We start from the raw sequence: 24,639 nt of genomic DNA on the forward strand, positions 1-24,639 counted from the left end.
TGCTTTACCTTTTAGGACCCCCATATTAAATTGGATGTGGGTGAGACCTCTGTGGCCAAAATTCCGGTCGAGATATTCGACCACAACAACCCAGTCGGAGCGATTATTAGCCCGTCCCATCTGGGCTTTCTGAGGCATTTTGACGTGGGTCGGAGCAGCCACAAAGAATTACTGGGTGCTTTGGCCGAGAGATGGTGGGACACCACCAATATGTTCCACTTTGCTTGGGGCGAGATGACAATGACCCCCACTGGTGATCTCCGGGATCCCTTTTGGCATTCGATCGGTCGAGCTGTATAATGACTGGAGGACTGAGGTTTCTCCTGATCGGATGGTTGAGCTGATAGGGATTGACCTGCCCCGGATTGTCTGGCCAGGCTCTTCTACTCCGGCTTTGAGCATTTCCAAACGCTGGCTATCCCTCCAGGCCCCCGACATTTATGCTAGATACAGGCAGGGAGAGTTGACGGCTACTCAGGTGGCCAGATTCACTTTGTTGCTGCTGTTCGCTTCGACCTTCTGGTCCAACAGGAAAGAGAAGTTTAATCCTTCCATCTTGAAGAGTCTGGAAAACCTGGCCCATCTTGAGGAGTACGACTGGGCCGGCGCTATTCTGAGCCGCATGTATGATGACATGTGTGATCTGAGTCGGGGCCACTGTAAACTCAGCGGGACCTAATACTTTTGGGAGGTAATGTAAAGAACATTCTCCCTTTCTGTGATTTTCTGTTTATCATTCTTGAATTTTTCCTCATGATTCTCGCTTCTGTTTTGCAGACTTGGGCATTTGAGTACTTTCCTTACACTCGCCCGGAGCTGATTCATACTGATCTTGGATTAGGACTGGTGCCTTCAGCTTGGAGATTGTACCGATCAAACCTTCATACCTTTCGGCGCAAAAAATCACTGAGGGATCTAAGGGCCTTTTTTGATACTTGCACTCTGGAGCAGGTAAGTGCTTAGTAATTCTTGAATATGTTAAATAAAAAGGATTTATTAACACATTTGCATCTTTTCATAGGTTGAGGTGGGGCCGATGACTGCCCGTCTACAGAGTTGGATTCAGGCCGACCCCCATTTCCAGCGATCGGATGCTTTGTCTCGGGGGAGGGTTTTCCTGTCGCACCCATCCTGAGACGATATTAATTGGGCGAGAGAGTAGACCTTCAGATAAGAGGTTGTCATTCTGTCCCTTATTCCCCTCCTGAGGACATGTGAGCGGGCAAGCAGATGACGCTCACCGATGCTCATACTAAGGGTGTTCCACATGTGGAGTTCATCCTGGGGGAGATTATGCCGAGTTCTGCAGAATCTTTTTGATGCAGCCTATTGGATCTCGGCTTGATGGTTTTCAGAGATCGGCACCTTTCCAGCCGCTTAGCACCAATTCTTCTCGGGCTTCGGGCCCCTCAACTAGGACTCCGAGGAGGAGGCCTACGACCGATCCCTCTTCTTCCACTCCAATTGAGGGTCCGTCTCAGGCTGGGCCTAGTCGCCCGTCAGGTCCTTCCAGGGCTCCTCAGGCCATTTCAGAGGCTACCGGGCCGCTTCATCCAGGCCTGGCCAACCTACGTCTTCCATACAGCATTTCCTACTATACACCTGACGGCACTCTAGCTTTTCGGGAGGTCTCCTTGGAGAATGTGGATCGCTTGGATCTTCCTCCCGAGGACATTAATGAGGTAATGACTGATAAATCTCTCACAAAAAGGATTCATAAGAGATTTGATATTGACTTGTGTTTTTTTTTATGGTTTCCAGGTTCCAAGCGGCTTGGTCAGTCAGATGATGGAGCTGATGCTCGAGATGCAGCAAGAACTTTCTGCGTCCTGGACTCTGAGGGCCTTTGATGATCAGAGGAGGAGGAAGCCCCGTCATTGATGCCATGGTTGCTAGACTTTTCCTGTTTTTCTTTCTTTGCTTGTACTTCTGTACTGAACTTTGACTGTACCTGCACTTGGTTAGTACTGAAAATTTTATATGTATGCATGATTATCCATTTTGAAAGAAAACGGGGTTTTTTTTTCATTCATTCCGCTCCCTTTTTTTTTTTTTTTTTTGCCGCCAGCCGCTGCCGCCGCCGATGCGTTTTTTTTTTTATAAAAACCCTGTTTTGTTCTTTTTTCCAGACTCCCTCATTCTTTCTTGAAATTCGTGCCAAAAAAACAGTTTTCAACCAGTTTCTTCTCTTTTCTCTCTTTTCCTTCTTCTTTTTTTCAAAAATGAACCCTTTTTATAACCACAGCATGCACAGCTGGACTAAGAGTCTCTCCTAAGTCGAAAAGATCAACTTAGGGAGGTACGGTCTTTCTCCTATTGTTACCCTTAGGGGAGTGGTAATTGACTGGGATTTTCTATGGGCCTGTATCAGACTTTGGGACCCAGAGGCCCACGTTTTCCGGTTTGGGGCCATGATGGAGGAGATGTGCCCTCTTTTTGAGGAAGTCTATGCTATTATAGGGTGCGATCCCAATGCCCCTTTAGTCAAGCATGAGGTCAAAATTGGGTATGTTCGGTCGTTTGAGAACCTGTTTCAGTTCAGCCGGCCATAAGCTAGGGCCATGATTGTTGGTGACCAGAAAGCAATTCTGCTGCCCCTGATTGATGAATTTTCAGAGGTTCATTCAGACAACCCAGACCGGATAAGGCTGAGAATGCGGGCCTTGGTTTTCTGCTTATTAGCTGGTTTCTTGTTCAACAAGGATCCAAGCTTTGGGGATTTGCGACTCTGCCCCATGATTCGGCAGATGGAGGATATGGGTTGCATTGGCGGCATTGTGCTGGCAGAGACTATCAGGAGCCTTGACAGAGCTGCTTTAGGCTTCGATGACTGGACGGTCTCTCCAATTGTTCTCTAAGTATTTCACCTTTTCTTCTTTCTTTTTTTCTTTCTTTTGGTTCGTTCCTTTGTAATAGAAAGGATCCATTACTCAGGTTTGGTTAAAGGACCATCTCCAAGTGGTTGCTGCTCCTACTTTCTCGCCTTACAACCCCTCTCAGTATCGTATGCGGAGGATCCTGATCACTCACCCGTCTACTGACGCATGGACCTCATGGCTGATTGAGTTGGGTCCAAATGAGGTACTGTGGTACATTTCCTGGTATGACATCACCCGCTTTATCCATGTTAGCTTCCGCTATACTCGGGTTTACCTTTTAGGCCTTACACACTGTACTTGGTACTGCGCTTCGCGCGTTTTGAGGCAGATGGGGATAGACCAGACTGTTCCGATTATGGATGACATTTCAGCTGATTCAGCCATCACTCCGGGTGTTACCCGAGCCGTCCTTAGGGCTTGGGTTAGAGACCATCACATGGTTAGGCCTTTACCTAATCCTGCCGGTGTTCAGACTTCTCCTGAGTATCGAACCTGGTTCATTGCCGTTGTTTGGCCGATTGAGAGGCCAAGGAGGACCGCACTGCTGAGTGCACTTGAGGGTTGGGCTCAGGTTGACGCTGATAATGAGGTTGGGACTGATGAGGAGATTGTGTTGGCTCCTCGGATAGGCGAGGTTCGAGAGATTTTAGCAGCTAGGGATGACTCGGAGGATGTTGCCCCACGGAGGCGACGGGACACCTAGACTCTTATAGGCTTTTGGACTCTAGACTTTATTTGGAGATTTGACTTTGGATTTTTTTTTTTTGGCTTTGGATGTATGTTTTTTTTTTTGGACTTGGACTTAGACTTCATTATTTATTTATTTTGGACTCTATTGCTTTCTGCTTGACTTCGGGCTGTTTGACTTTATTGCTTTAATTAAAATGAGATTTGACTTTTAAGCTTTCCAAGCACTTTCCAACTTTATTTATTTAAGCTATAATTTTTTTGCCTAAGCTGCCCTTTCGGGTTTTCAACTTAGTGAGCTACCCATTTTTGCCTAAATCGCCCTTTTCGGGTTTTCAACTTAGCGGGCCCCGACTTTTGCCTAAGCCGCCCTTTCAGGTTTTCAACTTAGCGGGTTTTTTTCTCTTTTTTTTCTTTACTTCTTTTTTTTCACATTTTTTTCTTTCCTCTTTTTCTTTTTTTTTTTGGCAAAGAAGAATGAAATATGAAATGATTTTTTTTTATTAATGCTTAGACCGCGCCCAAAGAGGGCTGCCTACATATCTCCGATACATAATTTTTTTTTTTTCTGAGGAGAATCAGGTCAAATGTAGCTCTTTTTACATTATGCAATGCTTATTATATAAAATATCTTTTTAACTGATCTAAATTACATGGATTCGTGAATTCCAAACCATCCAAATCAGTCAAAATGACGGCTCCGCCAGACAATATTTTCTTCAACACATAGGGTCCAGCCCAATGAGGACGAAACTTCCCACGCGGGTCTACGATTGGCTGTCTAATTTCTTTAGGACCAAATAACCTTCTTCCAGTTTTCAAGCTTTGACCTTCTTATTAAAATGTCGTGCCATTCTTCTCTGGTAAACTTGAGTTTGATGGATCGCTTGCAATCGTTTTTCGTCCATACCCAAGAGTTGCAAATGTAATTCTTAGCCCAATTTGCTTCGCTGATCTAGCTTTCCCGGATAATCCTCGCCGACTGAACTTCCAGCTCAATAGGCAACACTGCTTCCATACCATACACTAAGGAATACGGGGTTGCCCCAGTAGGCGTTCTGATTGAAGTCCTGTATCCCCATAAGGCATTTGGTAATTGTTCGTGCCAAGCTTTATGCTTTTGAACTGTCTTTTGTAGAATGACCTTTATAGCCCTATTTGCAGCCTCCACAGCCCCATTTGTTTGTGGCCGATAGGGTGAAGACTTGTGATGTTGAATCTTCTTTTGCTTCAGCAGGTCAGAAAATTCACTTCGAAAGTGGGACCCGTTATCAGTAATAATCTCGAATGGCGTTCCGTACCGACAAAGGATGTTAGTACGAACGAACTGTGCTGCCTTCTTGGCATTCAAAACCGAATAAGAGGCTGCCTCAATCCACTTAGTGAAATAATCAACAGCAACCAGGATAAATTGATGACCATTGGAAGCCTTTGGGTGGATTTTTCCGATCACGTCTGTGCCCCAAGTTGCGAAAGGCCATGGTGAAGCAATAGGATTCAAATTGACCGGAGGCCGTCTTTGCAGCTTAGCAAAAATTTGATAGTCATGGCACTTCTGCGCGTGCCTCACGCAGTCTGCATTCATGGTTGACCAGTAATAACCCAGGTTCACGATTTTCCGAGCCAAGGCTATCCCGTGCATGTGTGGACCAAACTCCCCATTATGTAAGGAATCCATGATGGTTTGAGCTTCTCCCTCATCAACGCACCTTAGGTGCAGGCCATTCCAACTTCTTTTATACAGAACTCCCTCAGTAAGGCAATATCTAGATGCTAACTGTCTCAATGTCCGTTGATCAGTCTTGGCGGATCCCTCCGGGTAAGCTTCATTCTGAAGATAATTCTGTATATCCCAATACCAGGACTTGTCATCCACCAAATTCATGATATGTGCTGGCTGTTTCTTTAGCCTAACTGTCAGAGGTCGAATGACTTGGTCTCCCCCTACATTAACCATGGAGGCCAAAGTAGCCAGAGCATCAGCAAACTGATTTTTGGCTCACGACAAGTAGTGGAAGGATAAATCCTCAAATTGCTGAGCCAATTCGTCCAAGCGTTGTAGGTAAGGAACCAAATGCTCTTCCTTAATTTTCCATTTTCTCAAAGCTTGGGAGACTATTAAATTGGAATCCCCGAAAACCTTGAGGACCTTTATTGCCTTTTCTAGGGCTGCTTCTAACCCCTTTATGCAAGCTTCATACTCGGCTTCATTATTGGTGCAGTCGAAATCTAATTTGACTGCGATTAGGACGTATTCTCCACAAGGAGTTTTGAATACGACTCCAACCCCATTTCCATGGTAGTTTGAAGCTCCATCGAAGTACATTTCCCAGACTTCACTTTCCCAGCTCAACAAGTCTTCATCAGGAAATTCTACCTCCGGCATTTGGTCTTCAACCGGTAATTCCGCTAATTGATCAGCCAAGGCTCTGCCTTTCACTGCCTTCCGTTGTACAAATTTTAAATCATAGGCTGCGAGCACCAACACCCACTTAGCCATCTTATTATCAAGAACTGACCTCTCCATAAGGAATTTCAAAGGGTTCGATTCAGAAATAACGTATGTGGTGTAGGAAGAGAGGTAGTGCTGCAGATTTGTACAAGCCCAAACTAGAGCCAGACACAACTTCTCTATCTTATTGTATTTTATTTCGTAGTCTAGCATCTTTTTGCTGAGGTACTACACGGCATTTTCTACCCTTGTATCTTCTGCTTGTTGAGCTAGCATTACACCCATCGCTTCTTCTGTCACTGATAGATACAATAGCAAAGGCTTTCCTAGCCTTGGTGGCTGTAAAACTGGCGGGGATAACAGATATTGCTTGACTTGGTCGAAAGCTTTCTGACAATCCTCATTCCATTTGACGGATACCCTTTTCCTGAGTAATTTGAAGATCGGACCACAAGTATCGGCCAATTGATTGATGAACCGGCTGATGTACTGTAGCCTTCCCAGGAAACCCCGAACTTCCTTTTCCGTCTTCGGTGCTGGCATTTCCAAAATGGCTTTGGCTTTTGAAGGGTCAATCTCTATGCCCTTCCGACTGACCATATGCCCCAGAAATACTCCGGATGTAGCTCCAAACAGACATTTTGCCGGGTTGAGCTTTAAATTGTACTTTCGAAGTCTAAGGAAGAACTTCTCAAGTGCTGTTGTATGTTCTTCAGCTGTTTTTGATTTAACAATCATATCGTCCACATACACTTCTACTTCTTTGTGAATCATGTCATGGAAGATGGTCGTTGCCATTCTTTGATAGGTTGCCCCGGCATTTTTGAGCCCAAAAGGCATAACCCTGTAGCAATAGGTTCCCCACTCCGTGATGAATGTCGTTTTCTTTTTGTCTGGCAAATGCATCATTATTTGATTGTATCCGACAGCAAGATCGGTCAAGAAGACCATCTCGTGTCCAGCCATTCAGTCCACCAACAAGTCAATATGCGGCAGGGGGAAGTCCTCCTTCGGACATGCTTTATTCAAATCCTGGTAATCCACACACATTCTGACTTTGCCATCTTTCTTCGGCACCGGCACAATATTTGCTAACCACGTCGGGTAGGCAATGGGTTCTATGAACTTATTCTCCAATTGCTTGGCTACTTCCTCCTTGATTTTCAAGGACCATTCTGTTTTTAGCCTTCTTTGCTTCTATTTTACCGGTTTAGCCTCAGGGTATACTGGAATCTTGTGCACCGCTATTGTCGGGTCAATTCCCGTGATGTCACTTGCCTTCCACATAAAGCAATCGGCAAACTTTTTCAAGCATTCAATGACCTGTTCCCTGTTCACACAGTCAGATGCAATGTATGTATGTTCATTTTCTTCTTTGCCAATTATTATTTTTTCTTTTTCATTTTTTATTTCGTTTATTTGATTTTCATTATTTTTGCTTGGAAATGCTTGGAAAGATAGACACGTGGGGTAGCCAATAATTTGCAAGCTCTTATTGATTAGGACGGAATCGTCCTCAAAAATTACATCAAATTTGAAGTCTGGATTTTTTAGATCCGACACAAACGACTCAGAACTGGAACTGGACTCTGACTCGGTACAGGACTTGATCATAGACTTTGACTCTAGGTTTGACTCGGGAGGGGTTTTATCAGCAGCGCGCTCCTCCTCGGCGTACCAGTTGGCGAGAGGCCCTTTGTACGATTTGATCAGGCTCAGCAGGTCTTGGTTCCCATCATTTCCTGTAATGACCGCAACCTTGTCAAAGAGACTGGGCTGCATGAAGTCTTCCACTTCCAGTTCAGTTATTGCCTCTGGCTTGTTGTTCCAGGCATCAGCAAATATTTCTAGGACACAGATGTCATTCATTTCTAGGAATAGTTCGAAAGAATCGATCAATTCCTGGTTAGCAACGATAGCATTTATCCCGTGATTTGGTGAAGGATTAGTGCTAATGTTTGGCTTATTCCTTGGAATAATTGAACCGTTGTCCACCAGGTCTTGGATGCGGTTCTTAAGTGTCCAGCACGCTTCAGTCTTGTGCCCGTTACCCTGATGGTACTCACAGTATTCGTCAACTCTGTAGTTCCTTGGTAATGGGTTGGGTGGCAGCCTTGCTTCCAAAGGCTTGATGTAGTTTGCCTTGACAGCCTCTCGGAATACCAAAAGGATTGGCATCCCGAGATCAGTATATGTCCTTCTCGACTGACTGCCATTTCTCATATTTCCCACACGTAAAGGATTCATGGGGGTGATGCTTGCCACTTCGTGGACTTTGCTAGCTTGGCTAGGCTTCTTGTATTTTGAGGTTCTCGAGTCTTCTTTCAGTTGCCCCATTTGAATTAAATCCTTTACCTTCGTAGTAGTGGCAATGAGCAACTGGAACGTCGGTAGGTACTGAGTTTGCAATTGTTGCTGGTAGACAGGCAACAGGTTCTTTATAATTATGTCCACCTGTTCTTGCTCAGAAGGCCGGTTGATCATTTGGGCGGCCTTAGCCCTCCACCTCGTAAGGAACGAGGAAAAGGGTTCATTACTTTTCTGTTTGGTGGTCTCCAACTCCCTCCGAGTAACGTCCACCTCTATGTTATAATGATATTGCGTATTAAACGCATTGTAGATGTCTTCCCAGGTCTTCATTTTAGACCAATCCAGGCTGACAAACCACCTCAAAGCAGCACCGGTGAGTGATTGTTGAAACAACTGAGCAAGGAGCTCGCTGTTCAGTCCGAACGGGTTGAGGGCACCCACATACATTTTCAGGTGCATTTTGGGACAAGTGGTTCCATCAAACTTGTCCATGTTGGGCATTTTGAACTTTGTTGGCAGTCTTGCTTCGGGGAACAAGGACAAGGAGTCCATGTCCACCACTTCCTTGTGTGTCTTAAGGGCAGTGATTGACCTTTCCAAGAGTTCCAATTTTTCTCTCATTTTCTGAGCTTCCAGCTCAACAGCAATTCTGGAGGGCATGTCATCCAGGTTAAGGGTAGGGTTTGTCGGTTCAGTAGCAGGTCCCTGATTAGAGGTAGCAGGTCCACTTCCCCCGGCGGAAGCCCCATTTCCATTACCACTACCTAGTTCAGCTATTAGGGCAGTTCTCTGGGCAGCTAATGCCTCATTCATTCTAGCCTCCATTTTGGCTTCCAGTTGTTCCATAAGATTTTGGATGTCAGCAAGTGATGCCATTGATGCAGTTGAAGTTGGTGAGGTTGGTGAAGCTGGTGAGGTTGGTGATAGCACTGTAGGTGTGACTGGAACTTAGATAGGCACTCGAACAGTGGGTACTTGTATGTATAAGGGTAATTGGATTAGGGTACAGTGGTTCGTGTATCAGGGTAGCTGATGTGAGGTAGATCGACTCTTTGTCCAACTGTGCATGACTAAAAAGAATATTTTGTGTTCTTTTTAATGTTTTTATGAAGTGATATGTCATGAATGCGCACAACATCACGTCATAATTCGTTTCAATGATATGATTCACATCATTGGGTGCATACAGCCCTAAAGGATAGGTTCTATAGGATATGTCACAAATAGAGAATTGGCTTATTAAGGGACCCTTGAACCTTGAGCATGGATATACCTAACCACATGTGAAACAAAGAGTTTCGCGTGGGTCCAACAGTACGCATACTCATGGGCCACCCCCAAAAGTATTAGGGATGGTTTGCGGTAACAGGGAGGACGCTTTGGCTGTCCGTCGACATAATCAAGGAGACCTGCCGATCAGCGCTACTTGCTATCCAGACTCAGAAGTTTGAACAGAGAGAGAAGAAATTCATTTGAAATTCGTTTTTTATGCAATGGAGAAAAAGATTCTCAATTCGTGCAAATAAATAAACAAATTTAAGTGATTTAAAGTAAATTTCAATTAGGTCCAAATTCTCCTTATTAAGCATTCTTAAAGAAAGAATACTTAATCTTTGTTGGGGTACCCTACAAAACAAAGCATAGTAAAATAATACCCTAAAGAAGGGCAGGTTAGTTTACACAACAATTGTAGTCCACTTTATGTAAAACGATTACATGTTTTCCCCAGCAGAGTCGCCAAACTGTGAACCCCTCCCCCGAAAATAGGCATATAATGAATATGACTAAGGGCAGAAATGCATGTGAATGTGTGAGTCGCCACCTTGTTTAATTATTTTAGGGTAAACTAGGAAAAAACCCTAAGTTGACTCCAATTTTAATTAACCCAATTACTAGATTAATTATCCCAATGTTTAAGGCACAATCTTCGAACCCGAGGTGGATCCCGAGACTATGTCATGCGGATGAACTAACCAATGAATGAATGCTTTGCAGGGTAAATGATGTAATTGGACCAATGAAATGTTTAAGTGATTTCGACTTGCCGCTCGGGGTTGAATCCCGAACGTGCCTACGTACTTCCGTTTGAATGGAAGATCAAAGTTGACGTAGTTCGGTAGGCCTTTTTAAAAGGGCTTTGGATGGGTATGCTTAATGCATGAGTGTGTGTATGCTTCGTGCATTTTGTTTAGGCATTTTGCCAAAGAATTGATTGATTTGATTAGGCGTTTGTTGCCAAAATTTTTGATTTAAGGCTTTTAGCCAAAAAGATTGATTTAGGCAATTTGTTGCCAAAAATTGATGTGATTTAGGCGATTGTCGCCAAAATTGATTATTTGAAGGCTTTTAGCCAAAATGAGTTGATTTAGGCAATTTGTTTGCCAAAAAGTGTTGATTGGGCAATTGTCGTCAAAATTGACTGACTTAAGGCTTTTAGCCAAAAGATTGATTAATTTAAGGTATTTTGCCAAAGTTTCGATTTTAAGCGATTTGTCGCTAAAAATGATTAATCTACTTATAGGCAATTTGTTTGCTAAAAGTGATCAATTGAATTGTAATTTAGGCAATTTATTGCCAAAAAAAAACGTGGTTAATTAAGGCTATTTAGCCACAATTATTGATTAATTGGACTTAAGCCGAACTGTTCGAAATAAAGGCGATTATATTATAGCCATTAATTGACCAGATACTTTAGCCAATATTGTCGGATTTAAGCTTTAACACCACGATTATTACTTAACCGGGCATTTAAGCTTAATCATATTTAATTGAGGCAGTTTATTTGCCAAATTAATGACGTGAATGCATTTATGCAGCAGTTTAATTCAGAATTGGAGTAGAAGAGAAATTATGCAAAATGCTGAAATTAAATAGACAGGGTTTCATTATTACCTGAGTTAATCGGCGGCCGCTTCTTAGCTTCAGTTTGAAAACTCCGGATTAAGCTCCTCGTTTGGGGAATATTAATTAAAATTAATTCAATTAAGTGACCAAGTATCACAACAGTAGAATAATAAAAGCCTACACTAAATGCAGAAAAGCAGTAAAAGAACTGCAAGGAGCGTAGGGGAGAAGAGAGCGTCCGTCAACACAGACTGAGTCAGTAAAACTGAGTGCTCGGGACTGTATTTATAGGGAAAACCCGGCTGGAGGGCGGCAGCTGCAGCCGTGGAGGGCGGCCGCTGCCGCCACTTAGGGCGGCAGCTGCCGCCATGGACGGCGGCCTCAGCCTCCCTGGCCAGCGGCCGGCACCGCCATGGCCGGCGGCCTCCGCCGCCACCGCTGCCGTGGCTTGTCCACTTTCTAGTTTTTCGTTCCGAAGGCTTTTTCGGGAGTTTCGTACCTCCAAAAAATATTCCGGGACCAGTTCTGGAATCCTCATAATTTTTCGGACGTTTCAAGTACCATATTGGCATACTTTCGGTGAACTTTTTCGAACGGCCTCCGGTCCGACCGGACTGTTTGCAGTCCGGGAAAACAGGCTCTTTGAGCCTCAAAATTTGAGTATTCATAATGTTCTAAAGTCACAACATTAAAAACAGCATTTTTCTGATTAGAAACACGATTCAATTTAGAAATGCTATTAGAACTTGTTTTCTCTTTAGAAAATGATTCTAAAATTGACTTTAGAATTCTAATCTCAGTTTTCAATGATTCATTTTTAGAATTCAGATTTTTGCATTTTTCTTCAACATGTGTTAGATTTTCAGAAAATCGATTATTACAACTTTTAAGATCTTTGATTTCTATAATAAGGTGTTTGCATGTAACTTCTTGATAAAAAGCATCTTTTAAATGATTACTTTCAGATTTTAGTTTTCTGAAATCTTTCTTTAGAACTTTATGCTTTCTAACAAGTTTTTCAAACTCATTGCAAAGATTATTGTAAGTATTTAGAAGATCACTTTCTGATTCGGGTTCAAAATACTTACAGTGCTTTCATCATTCTCATGGATCATTGCATTTGTTTCGTTGATTCCAGCTTTCTGTGTTGAAGTCAGAGTGTTGATTTCTTTAGATTCAGAGTCGATAGTAGCCATCAAATAGATATTAGCAATTTCTTCTTGATCATCATGGCTTTCAGGATTAGAATCATCCGAATCACTCCAAGCAGTTACGAAAGCCTGCTTCAGCTTCTCTTTCGTTGACTTCTTTTTCAGTTTAGGACAATTAGGCTTGATATGTCCAGGTTTGTTGCATTCATAACAAACCACTTCAGAAGGTTCTTTCTTAGGCAAGTTACTATTTTTAGATGGAAAGTTCTTTTTATTAAACTTTTTCTGTGGCCTTCCACCCTTTCGATAGAACTTTTTAAATCTTTTAGCAACAAGTGCTAAATCATCACTATCAATATCAGAAGAACTTTCTTCACTAGAATCTACCCTCAAAGCCAGTCCTTTCTTTTTCTTATCTTCCGTTGTCAAGGAAGATTTCATTTCTTCTGAAACAAGAGTTCCTATAAGATAATCATAAGTGACGGGAATCTCTTTGTAATTCATAACAGTTCATATAAAATCCCATTTTCTAGGTAGAATTCTAAGGATTTTCTTAACAAGCTCATCTTCTGAAATTTCCTTTCCGAGAGTTCTCAAAGGATTAACTATATTGGTAAATCTAGAATTTAGTTCTGCAATAGTTTCTCCTTCTTTCATACTAAACATTTCATATTCTCTCCAAAGGATATTTATTCTGGATTCTTTTACCCTATCTGTACCCTCATAGGTGACTTTAAGTTTTTCCCATACCTCTGTTGCAGATTTGCATCCAGACACTTTGTTATATTCAGTTGCATCTAAAGCACAATGAAGAATATTAATGGCTTTTGCATTTACAGCAATGTCATTCCAGTCACCATCGGTATATTCTTCTTCAGTCTTTCTAACTAGCTCATCTCCTACAGTTTTCTTGGGAATACGAGGACCAATGATAACTTTTCTCCAGCAGTTTATATCAACTGATTTCATGAAATTCTCCATTCTAGTTTTCCAGTAAGAGTAATTAGAGCCATTGAACAAAGGAGGTCTAGAAACAGATTGCCCTTCCAAAGAAGAAAGAGGAAGTGGGGTTGCCATGGGATCTTATCTCTTAAGCGATTAAGCTTCGGTAAGTCAAGAGCCAAGGCTCTGATACCAGATTGTGGGTCCCGAAAATGTATGGCACAACCCAAGAGGGGGGGTGAATTGGGTTTTCTAAAAACTGAAATAAATTTTAGAAATTCTAAATAGAAATTAGAATTCTAAGTGCAGCGGAAAACACACAGAACTTTGTGAGAATAGAATATGGATTAGAATCACCTCACAATGTTCTAATTGCAAAAGATAGAAAGTCTGTGCAAAGTGCAGCTATTGATTAGAACAGCTTTACACTGACTTATACACTATCAGAGCTTCTTTATAAAGGAAAGTTATCGATATTAGAACTTCCTCATAAAGTTTGAAAAACTATATAAAGCTATGTGAAAAACAGTTATTAAATTCAGAACTTCTTCACAGAGCCTTAATCAATTATCAGAAATAACTTTATGATGGAAAGTTATCAGGATTAGAACATCCTCATAAAGTTTAGAAAATAAATCAGAAACCCAATTAGTGAATAATACTGGGAATAGAACAACAGTTAGAACATTGTATATTCACTTTATTAGAATACCAGAGTTCTAATGTTCAGAATAGATAAGACTTATTGCCGTTTTAGAACATCTGAATAATTAACAATTTTAGCGTTTCTAACAATTAAACAAGAGTGTAAAAAAAACAGTATCAATCAAACTTCAAAAAATAAAGAGATCAACACCGAGAATTATAGTGGTTCGGCACTGACTCGCCTACATCCACTCCCCAAGACGCACCTTGAGATCCTCAACTAAGTTATCTCTTTTAAAGGGTAAGAGACAAACCAACAGTACAAGGCAATAGATCAAAAACCTAGATCTACCCTTTTGTCCCACTAGATTTTCCAAAGGTTCTAGTTAACCTCAACCCTTTCTGTTTTTGGCAGAGTACAGAAAACTCGATTCAAGACATTAACATCCCACACATGGAGAAGGTCGCTTGATAACCTCTATCTCAATAGCTTCTAACCTAAGTTATTACACACAAAAGTTTAACAAATAAAGAGCCTGTCTAGTATAAATTACACAATCTAAATAGACAGAAAGAAACGCCCAAATAAGTACAGGAAAAATAATTTTATCAGATTAGAAGATCGATTAGAACACAGAATTGTTTTTCAAAAGTAATTGTAAAAATTCTTTTCACTTTAAATATTGAAAACGTTAAGTGAAGAGATGAAAAGAAAATGGGGGTAGAGAGTAAGTTTTGAGAGATAAAGATTCATTCAATGAGAGAGTGCTCTTAAAACAAAAACTCTTACTTCACCAAATGTTTAAGATGTGAACGTTCCTTTATATAGGAAACTAAGAAGTTGTCGCCTTTGGAAAGAAATTGAAATCAGAATATCTTCTTTCCTTATTTAGAAGATATGAAAATCTTTGTTACAAAAAAAAAAAAAAAAAATATTTTATCCTTTTTGGTAAGAGAATAAAACCCGATTTTCACTTTCCTTTAGAAAAGATTTTCGACAGCGTTTATTTTGGAAAGATATTATTGCGGAAGAATGCTCTTACTAAAACCGAAGGAGATTCTCCTTCGTTTTTAAGGTAAGAAAATAAATTTAAGTATATTAGATCTTTCAAAATATATTTCCGAAAAGAGAGTGATTTGTATTACCAAAAAAATTAAGAGAAGAAATCTCTTTAGTTTTAGGAAAATAAATCTTTTCGATTTAAAGGAATATTTTCGAAAATAAATTATTTGAAGAAAACTAATTTTTCGAAAAATATTTTTGAGAGAAATAGATTTTTGTGCTTATATATGGATTTTCTCTCTATCCTACAAAATATCCTAAATACCTAGCTTACTAGGATCTTCGAAATCTTTACACCTAAAGTAGGACTTGCCTTGTATGATTTCTTTCCAAAAAAATTCTGCATAAAATAAAATTAGTACACATAACATAATTTTAAATTTATTTGTTTTGTATTAATCATCAAAATTCGAGATTTAGAAATTGACCATTGAGCCAACACCTCTCTCATCTTGTATCTTAGGACGCATGTTTTTGGAGAGACATACTCAATTTGATACAGGTAGGTATCTCTTATTTGATTCCTTCATGCTAAACCATTTTAGCACTTTGTTAATGTATATGGATTAGGATAAACCTAGCAGTCTTTTATATCTATCTCTATAGATTTCAATCCCTAGTATATAAGCTGCTTCTCCTAAATCTTTCATGGAGAAGTTCTTGGATAACCAAAACTTTACGGATTGGAGTAATGATATGTCATTTCTTATTATTAATATGTCATCAACATACAAAATAAAAAACACAATTGTACTCCCACTTACCTTCTTGTATAGACAAGGTGTATCCATATTTTTAATGAATTCAAACTGATTGATTGTTTCATCAAAACATATGTTCCAACTCTATGAATCTTACTTAAGTCTATAAATGGACCTTTAAAGTTTGCTCTTTATTAGAAAATTCTTTAGATTCAGAATCATCAGATTGTGTCATATACACATCCTCAAATATATTTCTATTTAAGAATGTTGTTTCGACATCCATTTGCCAAATCTCATAATCATAGTATGCAACAATTGCAAGCAAAATCTTAAGGGATTTAAGCATAGCTACTGGTGAAAGGATTTTATCAAAGTAAATATCTTGCCTTTATTTGTAATAGTTGGCAACTAGCCTATCTTTTTTGTACATTGCCTTCCATATCAGTTTTTCTCTTAAAAACTCACTTACACCCAATGGGTTTTATACCTTTAGGTGGATCAACCAAGGTCCATACTCGATTAGTATACCTGAAATCCATTTCAGATTTTATAGCTTCTAGCCATTTTGAAGAATCAATGTCAAACATTGCTTCCTTATAAGTGTTAGGCTCATCATGCATAAGTAAAGTGTCATTTCGAGTCTCTAGAAGAAGGCCTAACCTTGTTGGAGCACGACGCATCCTAACATATCTATCCGATGGTTTTTTAACCTATGTTTCTGACTGTACATCTAATGTAATAGCTTCTGGTTCTTATTCCATTTGAATGTCGCCCTATGGTTCTTGAACTTCTTTAAGTTCTACTTGGCTCCCACTACTTCCTTTAAGGAAAATTTCCTTCTAGAAAGGTAACATATTTTAAGACAAACACTTTCCTCTCACTTGTAGAATTTGCGGTGGTTTCTTAATTGAAACTTTTCTAACTCACTCCATTTACAATAAAAATATATCTAAATTGTGATTTACTATTATCAATATCTAACTGGAAATTGACATCAGTATATCCACAAATTTTTAGTTCATTAGTCCTTCTATAAACTATAAGAGTATCCTTAGTTCTTTTCAAATACTTAATGATGATTTTAATAGCAGTCCAGTGTCATTCACTTGGATTAGATTGATATCTGATTGTTATGCTTGATGTATAAGTATATCTGGTCTAGTGTATAACATCATATATATCATAGATCCTATTGCAGTATTATATTGATAGATAGATAGATAGATATATATTTAGATTGTAGATTATGGATAGATATAGATTATAGGTTACTCCTTGATTTGGTCGAGTTGAATTTACCCCTTTGAGTTACTAACGGTGAATTTTAAAATTAATTGCGCAAGTCCAGAAGTCATTAGAAACCCATAAATAAACCACCGCTTTGCACCAGAGCCCAAATTATAATACATCTATTTGTAGGGCTTCCAAAATTAGTCTCTTCAAATTCCCTTTTTGCTTTCCCACCATTTTCTTCTTCTCTCCCCTTTTCTCTCCATCGAATCAAATCCATTCCCTACGCAGTCAAAAATCCAAAAGAAAAAAAAAAATTGCATTCTCGGTTAGGGCAGAAGGATGCCTCTCTTCATCTCCGACGATGAGCTGGCGGGCCACGCGAATGACTCGTCGTACGTGGCTGCCAAGGCTGATGAGTTCATTAGAGGATTACAGGCTCAGCTCGAGACCGTAAAGGCCGCGGCGGACGCTGCCGCAATCACGGCAGAACAGACATGCTCTCTTCTCGAGCAAAAGTTTTTGTCCTTGTCGAGCGAATTCTCCAAGCTAGAATCTCAGAACGCACAACTTCAATCCTCATTGGATGATCGTCTTTCGGAGCTTGCTGAAGTCCAGGCTCAGAAGCATCAGCTACATTTGCAATCTGTACTCACTAGTTCTTCCTTAATTTATTTCTGCTTGTTTAATATGTTTTTACTTTTGTTTCCATGAAATTCATTTTATGTCTGCTGTGAAAAATAATATTGGTTTTGCAATTGTTTGTACCTTTTCCGCGTAACGGTTTCTTGTGAATTTCTTTTCATGGATAAACGAATTAGAAATAGATTGAAATTAAAGAAGAAAAAGAATTCTTAAAATGAACACGCTCTTACTTACATGCATTAACCTTGTGGATTCCTTTTTCTTGATTTTCCGGCAATTGAACTGCTTATAATTGTTTTGTAGATTGGAAAGGATGGGGAGATAGAGAGGTTGACAATGGAGGTCTCCGAGGTGCATAAGTCTAAGAGGCAGTTGATTGATCTTACAGAACAGAAGGACTTGGAAATTAGTGAGAAGAACGCCACCATCAGTTGCTATCTTGACAGAATAGTAAGTTGTTTTTTTGGTTATTGTTATTGTTATCTCCACCTGTTAAGTTAAGTTGGTTCTTCATTCGCTAAATGCTACTTACTGATGATTGTGAAGGTCAATTTAACTGATAATTCAGCAAAGAAGGAGTCTCGGTTAAGTGAAATTGAGGCAGAGTTGACACGTTCTGTAGCTAACTGCACTCGCCTTTCACAGGTTTGTTTCATGCTGTTATCTCCTTTTTTCTCTTGGATGAAGGGACCAAATTCATATTGATGGTTTTCTTATGGAAATACTGCAAATTATTAGATAACCCCTCCCTCTTTGTCATTATTGTTAATTCTTTTTTCTGTGTGGGGGTTGGCCATTTTAAGTTTGTGTTTTCTTTGGCTTGTCTTTCCGTCTTTGGTTTCTAGGTTAAAATATTGCATAAGTGGTTGGAACAGTTAAGATTGAAATGGTTGGTTAGCTTAATGCTTATATAGTAGAAGGATGTAGAACAGGCGTTTGTAGGTACACATGGCATATTAGATTCTCTTGCAGATTGAAGAGGCAATCATTGATTCTCATATAATATAGTCTGCTCCATGGTTCTAACTCTTTGAAATTCAACTAAACAAGAATACCTTGTTTATGTGGGATGGGCTGTAAGCGTACATTTGTGTGTATTTATGGTTCTATTTCTAACTTCTGCAAAGATACACTAGAAACCTCTTTGTTCTTTAGTTATATAACTTATATTTATGCGTACCATTAGAGAATTGTTTTTGCCAATGCCAAGTACTATTAGAAAATATGTGTTCTGCATATCATAATTTCAACTATGTTTAGAAAGTGTCATGTTTGTGTATTAAGGTGGCTTCGTTGAGGAATTCTTGCTATTCTAGTGGTTAAAGTAGAGTGCCTGTATATGCGTCATGCTTGCTACAATATCTTGACCCTGTTGCAAATATACGAATTTACAAAAAGCACTTAAAAGTGGGAAGACTGAAACAATGTGGTTATTTAATTTATTTTTTTTTTGGGTAAAGAAAGAGAGCAAAGCTCTAAATTACAAGCACATCATGGGGCAGGTAATGCCTATTACATCATGCAGAAGCCATGTTGCCATTCCAGCCGGAGGATCATTAAGTATATGTGTTCCCAAAGGAAAGTTGCTGGCCAGCTTTGAAAAAAGTCTGCAGAAATTTCCCTTCTCTGTGTTGTTTTCCACTATACATACCCAGTCTTGATTAAAAAGAGCTGTGATAGCCATAGCTAGTTGGTGAATTGCTCCTGATGCTTGCATCTTACTTGTTATTACTATACCACAAAAATATTATTGCATTCAATCTGCAGTTTTTGAATGTCCAGAATTCTTTCCATTTTGAGCCCTTCCAAATTGCCCACATCTCCGCATTGGGTACAGAACAAGTTCCAATCTTGGAGACAAACCCTTGAATCCATTTACCTTGATAGTCTCTGATAAGTCCACCACCACATGCTGCTGCTCCTACCAATGGCCCATCAGTTTTAAGTGTAAAGAAAGGAGGGGAGGGAGGTGACTTTGCAATCCAAGCCATGAGACACTGCCCCTGTGTTGAGAACTATCAGTAATCTCATACCTGAATTAGCTCTCTCTTTTGCAAAAAGGCAAATAGCCATAACCACAGCCCGTACCATGGTATGCTCCTTGCAGAAAACCCATCTGTTTTTTCTACACCATAATTTCCAACAAGCTACTCCAAATATCGTAGCAAAGGAATTCCAGACTCATGAGTAGAATTGTTAGAAATATTATCGAGCATGCAAACCTCAAGAGGAGTATGCAGATCAAAAAATCTTTGCGAATTGGCGACTTTAAGCTCATGCAAGATGTGTTTTACGGAACAACAATCCCTGAGAGCATGGGAAACTGTTTCATGATTATTTAATTTTAAATTTGAAGGATTTGTTCATTAGTGTAGCATGTGTAAGCCTGCATTCTTCCCGTGACAATAAATTTTATGTTTGCATTTTGTGTCCTCTGGATCTATTTTGTAGGTATGTTGACAGGTTGGAGAAGAACTTCTCCATAAGATTTGGTTTCATTTCAACTTTCTTTTAGTTTTATTTTCTATTTTTGCTTTTACACAGATTTATATGTTTCTTCTGTTGCTTTGTCTTTTTCCCCCAATAAAGATAATTTCTTGTCACTGAAAGAAAGAAAAGAGGAGGAAGCTATTGGTGTTATTTTGCGAGATGCTTTAAGCCCTAGTGGTTTGATTTTATTTTTGCAATAATTTCTACCTATCAACTGAAAGTGTTTCTGCCTTTTCTTTCATTCATTGAAGTGTTCCTATCTTGAATATGCATGGAGGGGATTAGTGTTTTGATGTGCTAAGTCTGATGTCACCAGGAGAAAGAACTTATTGAGAGGCATAATAATTGGCTAAATGAGGAGTTGACCGCTAAAGTTGACAGTCTCATCAAGGTGCGCAGAATGCATGCTGATCTTGATGAGGAAATGTCTGCTAAGCTTGCAGATGTAAGTATGCTGATAAAAACTTTCCATTGTTTTGGTTTTTCTAGCAATCAATTATTCCTTTTACAGCATCAGGCTTGATAAGTGATTATCCAACTGTTTCAGACTGAAAGACAATTCAATGAATGTTCTAGCTCTTTAAAGTGGAATCAAGAAAGGGTGAAAGAGTTAGAAATGAAGTTAACATCCCTGCAGGAGGTGGGCCATTTCTACCTAAAACTTTGTTGTATGCCATTCCTTTGGTATCAGCTGCCTTAATGTTGTTTTCTTTTTGATCACCCAAAAGGAATTATGCTCATGTAAAGATACTTCTGCTGCCAATGAGGAGCGATTTTCTGCTGAAATCTCGACGGTATGTTCTACAAGTAGTTTTTTATTTTTTATTTTTCCCTAATGATTATTTTTACTATTAATATCTTCCCTTTACTTTTTCCTTTGAGGGAAGGGATATTTGCAATTCAAGCTAATGTGATGATATGCCGTTAAAATTAATAATTTTTTTTTAATTTTATTGAGGATGGAGTTGCCTTTTGTTGATTTGCATTGCAAATTATCCAATCATTTTTTCTTCCTATGTGGTGCTGGTTCTAGTTTGTGGGCCTCATGGCCTGCTACCAAATGTAGGTATAGATTAGAGTCAGTAGCAATGGGAAGATGCAAAGGCTATGGCAAGATGTAAGTTACAAAATAGCAGTCTGCTGGTAGTTTAGGTGGCAGTGTTGATGACTGTTCAATGTGTTGGTTGTATCATATTATCATTTAGGATAATGACGTTTGTGTAAGATGTTAGTGGTATCACTTTGAAGATAAAACTTGAATATGTGTTAAGCTTGAAAATTCTTAATATGAATGGTTTAAAAGCCCAACCTGATTCTTAGAAGTTGAAAATGTAGAGGTGAACTGGGTAAGAGGTTAAAACCCACGAGATGAAAATGTGCAATGTGGGCTTACTTGGGCTTGGCCAACCAATACTAAAAGGTCAGTACCAACTAATTAGTTAACTAGCCTTCTACCCTTATATGCCCTTTTTGAATGTGGTATTTATTCAATGTGGGATTTTTAACACTCCCCCTCAAGTGCAAACAGGACTGGACATCTGGTTGACACTTGAAACTTGAAATTATCTCCTTGAAACTGAATTGGGCTTTGCCCCTGGATGAGCCTCGCTGGGACAGGACATCCAGACGAGAGCCCAAATTGAACACAATGGCAACACCGGTGAAATGAGGAATAATGGAATCGGGATGGACATGCTCTGATACTATATTAGAAATTGAAAGGGTGGAGGTAAATTAGGTAAGAGGTTAAAACCCATGAGATGAATTTGTGCTATGTGGGCTTACTTGAGCTTGGGCCAATCGATGCTAAAAACTTAGTACTAACCAATTATTTAGCTAGCCTTTTACCCTTATATGCCCTTTATGAATGTGGTATTTATTCAATGTGAGATTCGTAACACTTAGTATAAGATTGATGAAAACCAAAGGCTCACAATAGAAGCGAGATACTTCCACATGCAGGGGCAAACCATGGCAGCAACATGGCAAAGCTTGGGCATTGCAGATAAAAATAGAGCTCAAGCTTTTTCGGCCATATCAGCAATGTTGTTCTTGGGCTAGTTTATCCATTGCATGATGAAACAGCCAACCTAGCACACAGTTAAGTTGAACAAATGAACAAAAGAAACTTTGGCTTTAGCTTTACTATGTCAAAAACAAGAATTTGCTTTTAAATGCATCCAAGAGATGAGATTTTTATCTTACAAGCAACTTTGATTCATAATTTTGGTAGTTTTGTTTTGCGAAAATGAAATGACTGAGGATTTTCTAATGCTTTCAGAAATCCAACTAGAAAAGTATCAATGGTTTTTAATTTTTAAAAGTAACTAAAGAAACAACTGGCCCTAATTAAATCTCTACCATTAATAAAGGTATTGTATTAGAATTGAAGACAAAATGATGTGGGGTTGGGGTAGTACCTTCTCATTCACTAGTATTTTTAAGTCCTTATTGTGAGTTATGAACCATGCTATTAGAATTGGTGCTGGTGTTAAAAGATTGTATTAGTCTTTGCCCTAATCCATAAGGATTGTTTCCTTTTCATGAGTCTACTTGCTTTTATGTGATCTCATCTTTCATTCTTTTGTTGGTTTGGATTTATGTGCCAAACTCTTATCCACCTACTTATATCTATCATATTCATGCATTGTGTCTTCATATTGCTAAGATCAGTCCAAATAGAGTGGGATATGATTTTAAATATTAGCTGTTACATATCATATCGGCTGAACTGGAATGGTGAGTCACTGAAATCGTATCGCAGTGACATGGTTGATAGATCATGGCTGTTACACTTTGGGTATGGCATGCCCCAATGACACCATGACCACTGCGGCAATTTCAAATCTTGATGTGAGGGGATTAGAAGCCTCTTTTTTGTGCCACATGCTTCTTTGCTTAATGATTTCCAAATCAAGATTTATTAGGAAATGCTTGTGTAGATATTTGGTGGTGAATGTGTGGTGAGGAAACAAAATCAGGTGGTTGGAGGCTGATCTACCAGGCCTATCCAACACCTGGTATTGGTGTTAAAAAGGTGCTAGCTACTGAATTGCTGATAGTCTTTTGAGGTTAGTATTCTTCATTGTGATAATAATTGTTCTCTTTATGGTTTCTGTTTGGCATAGGGAGCTTTAATACTTATTCTGCTGTCTATCTAAGTTTTCAAAAGGATAAGGAAACTTGTGGCTGTATTCAAGAGCTATCTTCATTGGTTCGGTAACGGCCTGTGCCCAAAGCTAGGATTTATTAAGAAGATAGGTCAGTGTGGACTTTATACTACTGTAGATGGTTCACTGGTGAGGAGAATTGCTTATCTTCGGTTCCCTAAAGTAGATTAGTTTCTTAAATCTTAGGGTGAGACTATTTATGTATTGAAGGTTTGTGATCAGTTGGTCCCATTTTATGGTTTCTACTTAATTGTTTATTGCCATATATTCTCCCGGACATTATTGTGTTCCAGAATTGGTTCTTAATGTTAATTCAGTTAGCATGGAAATTTTTGACAGAATAATGGAATAATGGAAGCCTGGAAAAATTCCTCTTTTATTGCCGCGTTGTGATAGGGATGGCCGTAACATGAGCAGTTTGTGTGACTTGAAGGCAGTTCCATGCTTGTGGGCTTTCTCATGCACTCTTATTGTCTTTTTTCCCCCTTTTGTACTTTTGGCTTGCATGTATGCATATATGTGCGCATGTGCATGTTTGAAAGGTGTTTCTCTCTTTTTTTTGACTGACTTTTGGATGCCCTCTTGTGTTTATCTTTTCTTTTTGATGTTTCCTCCTCTGCATTTTTAGCATCTGTTTGTTAAAGGGTACTTCTTTGTTTTGTAATAGTTTTTGGATGGTGTCTTGTTCAGCTTCTAGTGCATTTAAGGCACCACGAGATTATTGATGGAAGCCTTATGGAATTAATCTCGATTAGAGATTCTCAAGGATTGATGAGTTGAAATAGGGTTCTCTGAATTTTTATTCTTCAAACCTGTTACTTAAGCCATTCGATGACTGTGATATTCTAGCTGCCATCATTCTTTTGCTTTACTGAATATTATGGTTGTGTCTTGCGCTAGCTTATAGTTTATCCTGTTAATTGTATTTTTGTCTGAAAATGATAGATCAATAAGCTCGTTGAATTATATAAAGAAAGTTCTGAGGAGTGGTCCCGGAAGGCTGGAGAGCTTGAGGGTGTAATCAAAGCCTTAGAAGTGAGTTCTCTCTCTCTCTCTCTCTCTCTCTCTGTACATAATTTTGGTGACTAACTAACAAATGTGGACTTCTTAAGATATTTTTGCTTTTTAAAGTTTATTAACTTTTGTTGGTATTGCAAGCAGACTCATTTGAGTCAAGTTGAAAATGATTATAAAGAGCGTCTAGAGAAGGAAGTATTTGCAAGAAATCAATTGGAGAAGGTATATCAGTCTTTCATTTTGCTTTTTGTCTGGACATATAATGGGTTGGTGCAGTGGCTATTTTGATGGTTTCCTTCCCTTCTAAAAATTCTTATGGTTGCTTTAAAAGTAGTAGCGGTTTATTCACATGCTTGTGTTACCTTTTTGGGTGTTCCATCATTTCTCTTGTGAAGTAAAACCTTTCTTTT

General features: G+C 39.3%; 1 protein-coding gene across 4 annotated transcripts in view; it reads left to right on the forward strand.

Annotated features, from left to right (window-relative positions):
• Positions 1 to 17,082: 17,082 nt before the first annotated feature.
• NUA (nuclear pore anchor) overlaps positions 17,083 to 24,639 on the forward strand; it is a 55,996-nt gene continuing 48,439 nt past the window's right edge. For 2 of the 4 annotated variants that reach the window (XM_089726570.1, XM_089726572.1), the window contains exons 1-8: positions 17,083 to 17,555; positions 17,856 to 18,002; positions 18,099 to 18,197; positions 20,359 to 20,487; positions 20,590 to 20,682; positions 20,771 to 20,836; positions 24,158 to 24,247; positions 24,374 to 24,451. In XM_089726570.1, the coding sequence (XP_089582696.1) occupies positions 17,250 to 17,555; positions 17,856 to 18,002; positions 18,099 to 18,197; positions 20,359 to 20,487; positions 20,590 to 20,682; positions 20,771 to 20,836; positions 24,158 to 24,247; positions 24,374 to 24,451 (1,008 nt within the window). In that variant the 5' untranslated portion in view covers positions 17,083 to 17,249. The remainder of the gene's footprint in view (positions 17,556 to 17,855; positions 18,003 to 18,098; positions 18,198 to 20,358; positions 20,488 to 20,589; positions 20,683 to 20,770; positions 20,837 to 24,157; positions 24,248 to 24,373; positions 24,452 to 24,639) is intronic. The other 2 variants (XM_089726571.1, XM_089726573.1) reach the window with 1 other exon arrangement.

The sequence above is a fragment of the Jatropha curcas genome, chromosome 10, assembly GCF_041381405.1.
Source record: "Jatropha curcas cultivar XTBG-Jc1 chromosome 10, XTBG_Jcur_1.0, whole genome shotgun sequence".
Taxonomy (NCBI): Eukaryota; Viridiplantae; Streptophyta; class Magnoliopsida; order Malpighiales; family Euphorbiaceae; genus Jatropha; species Jatropha curcas.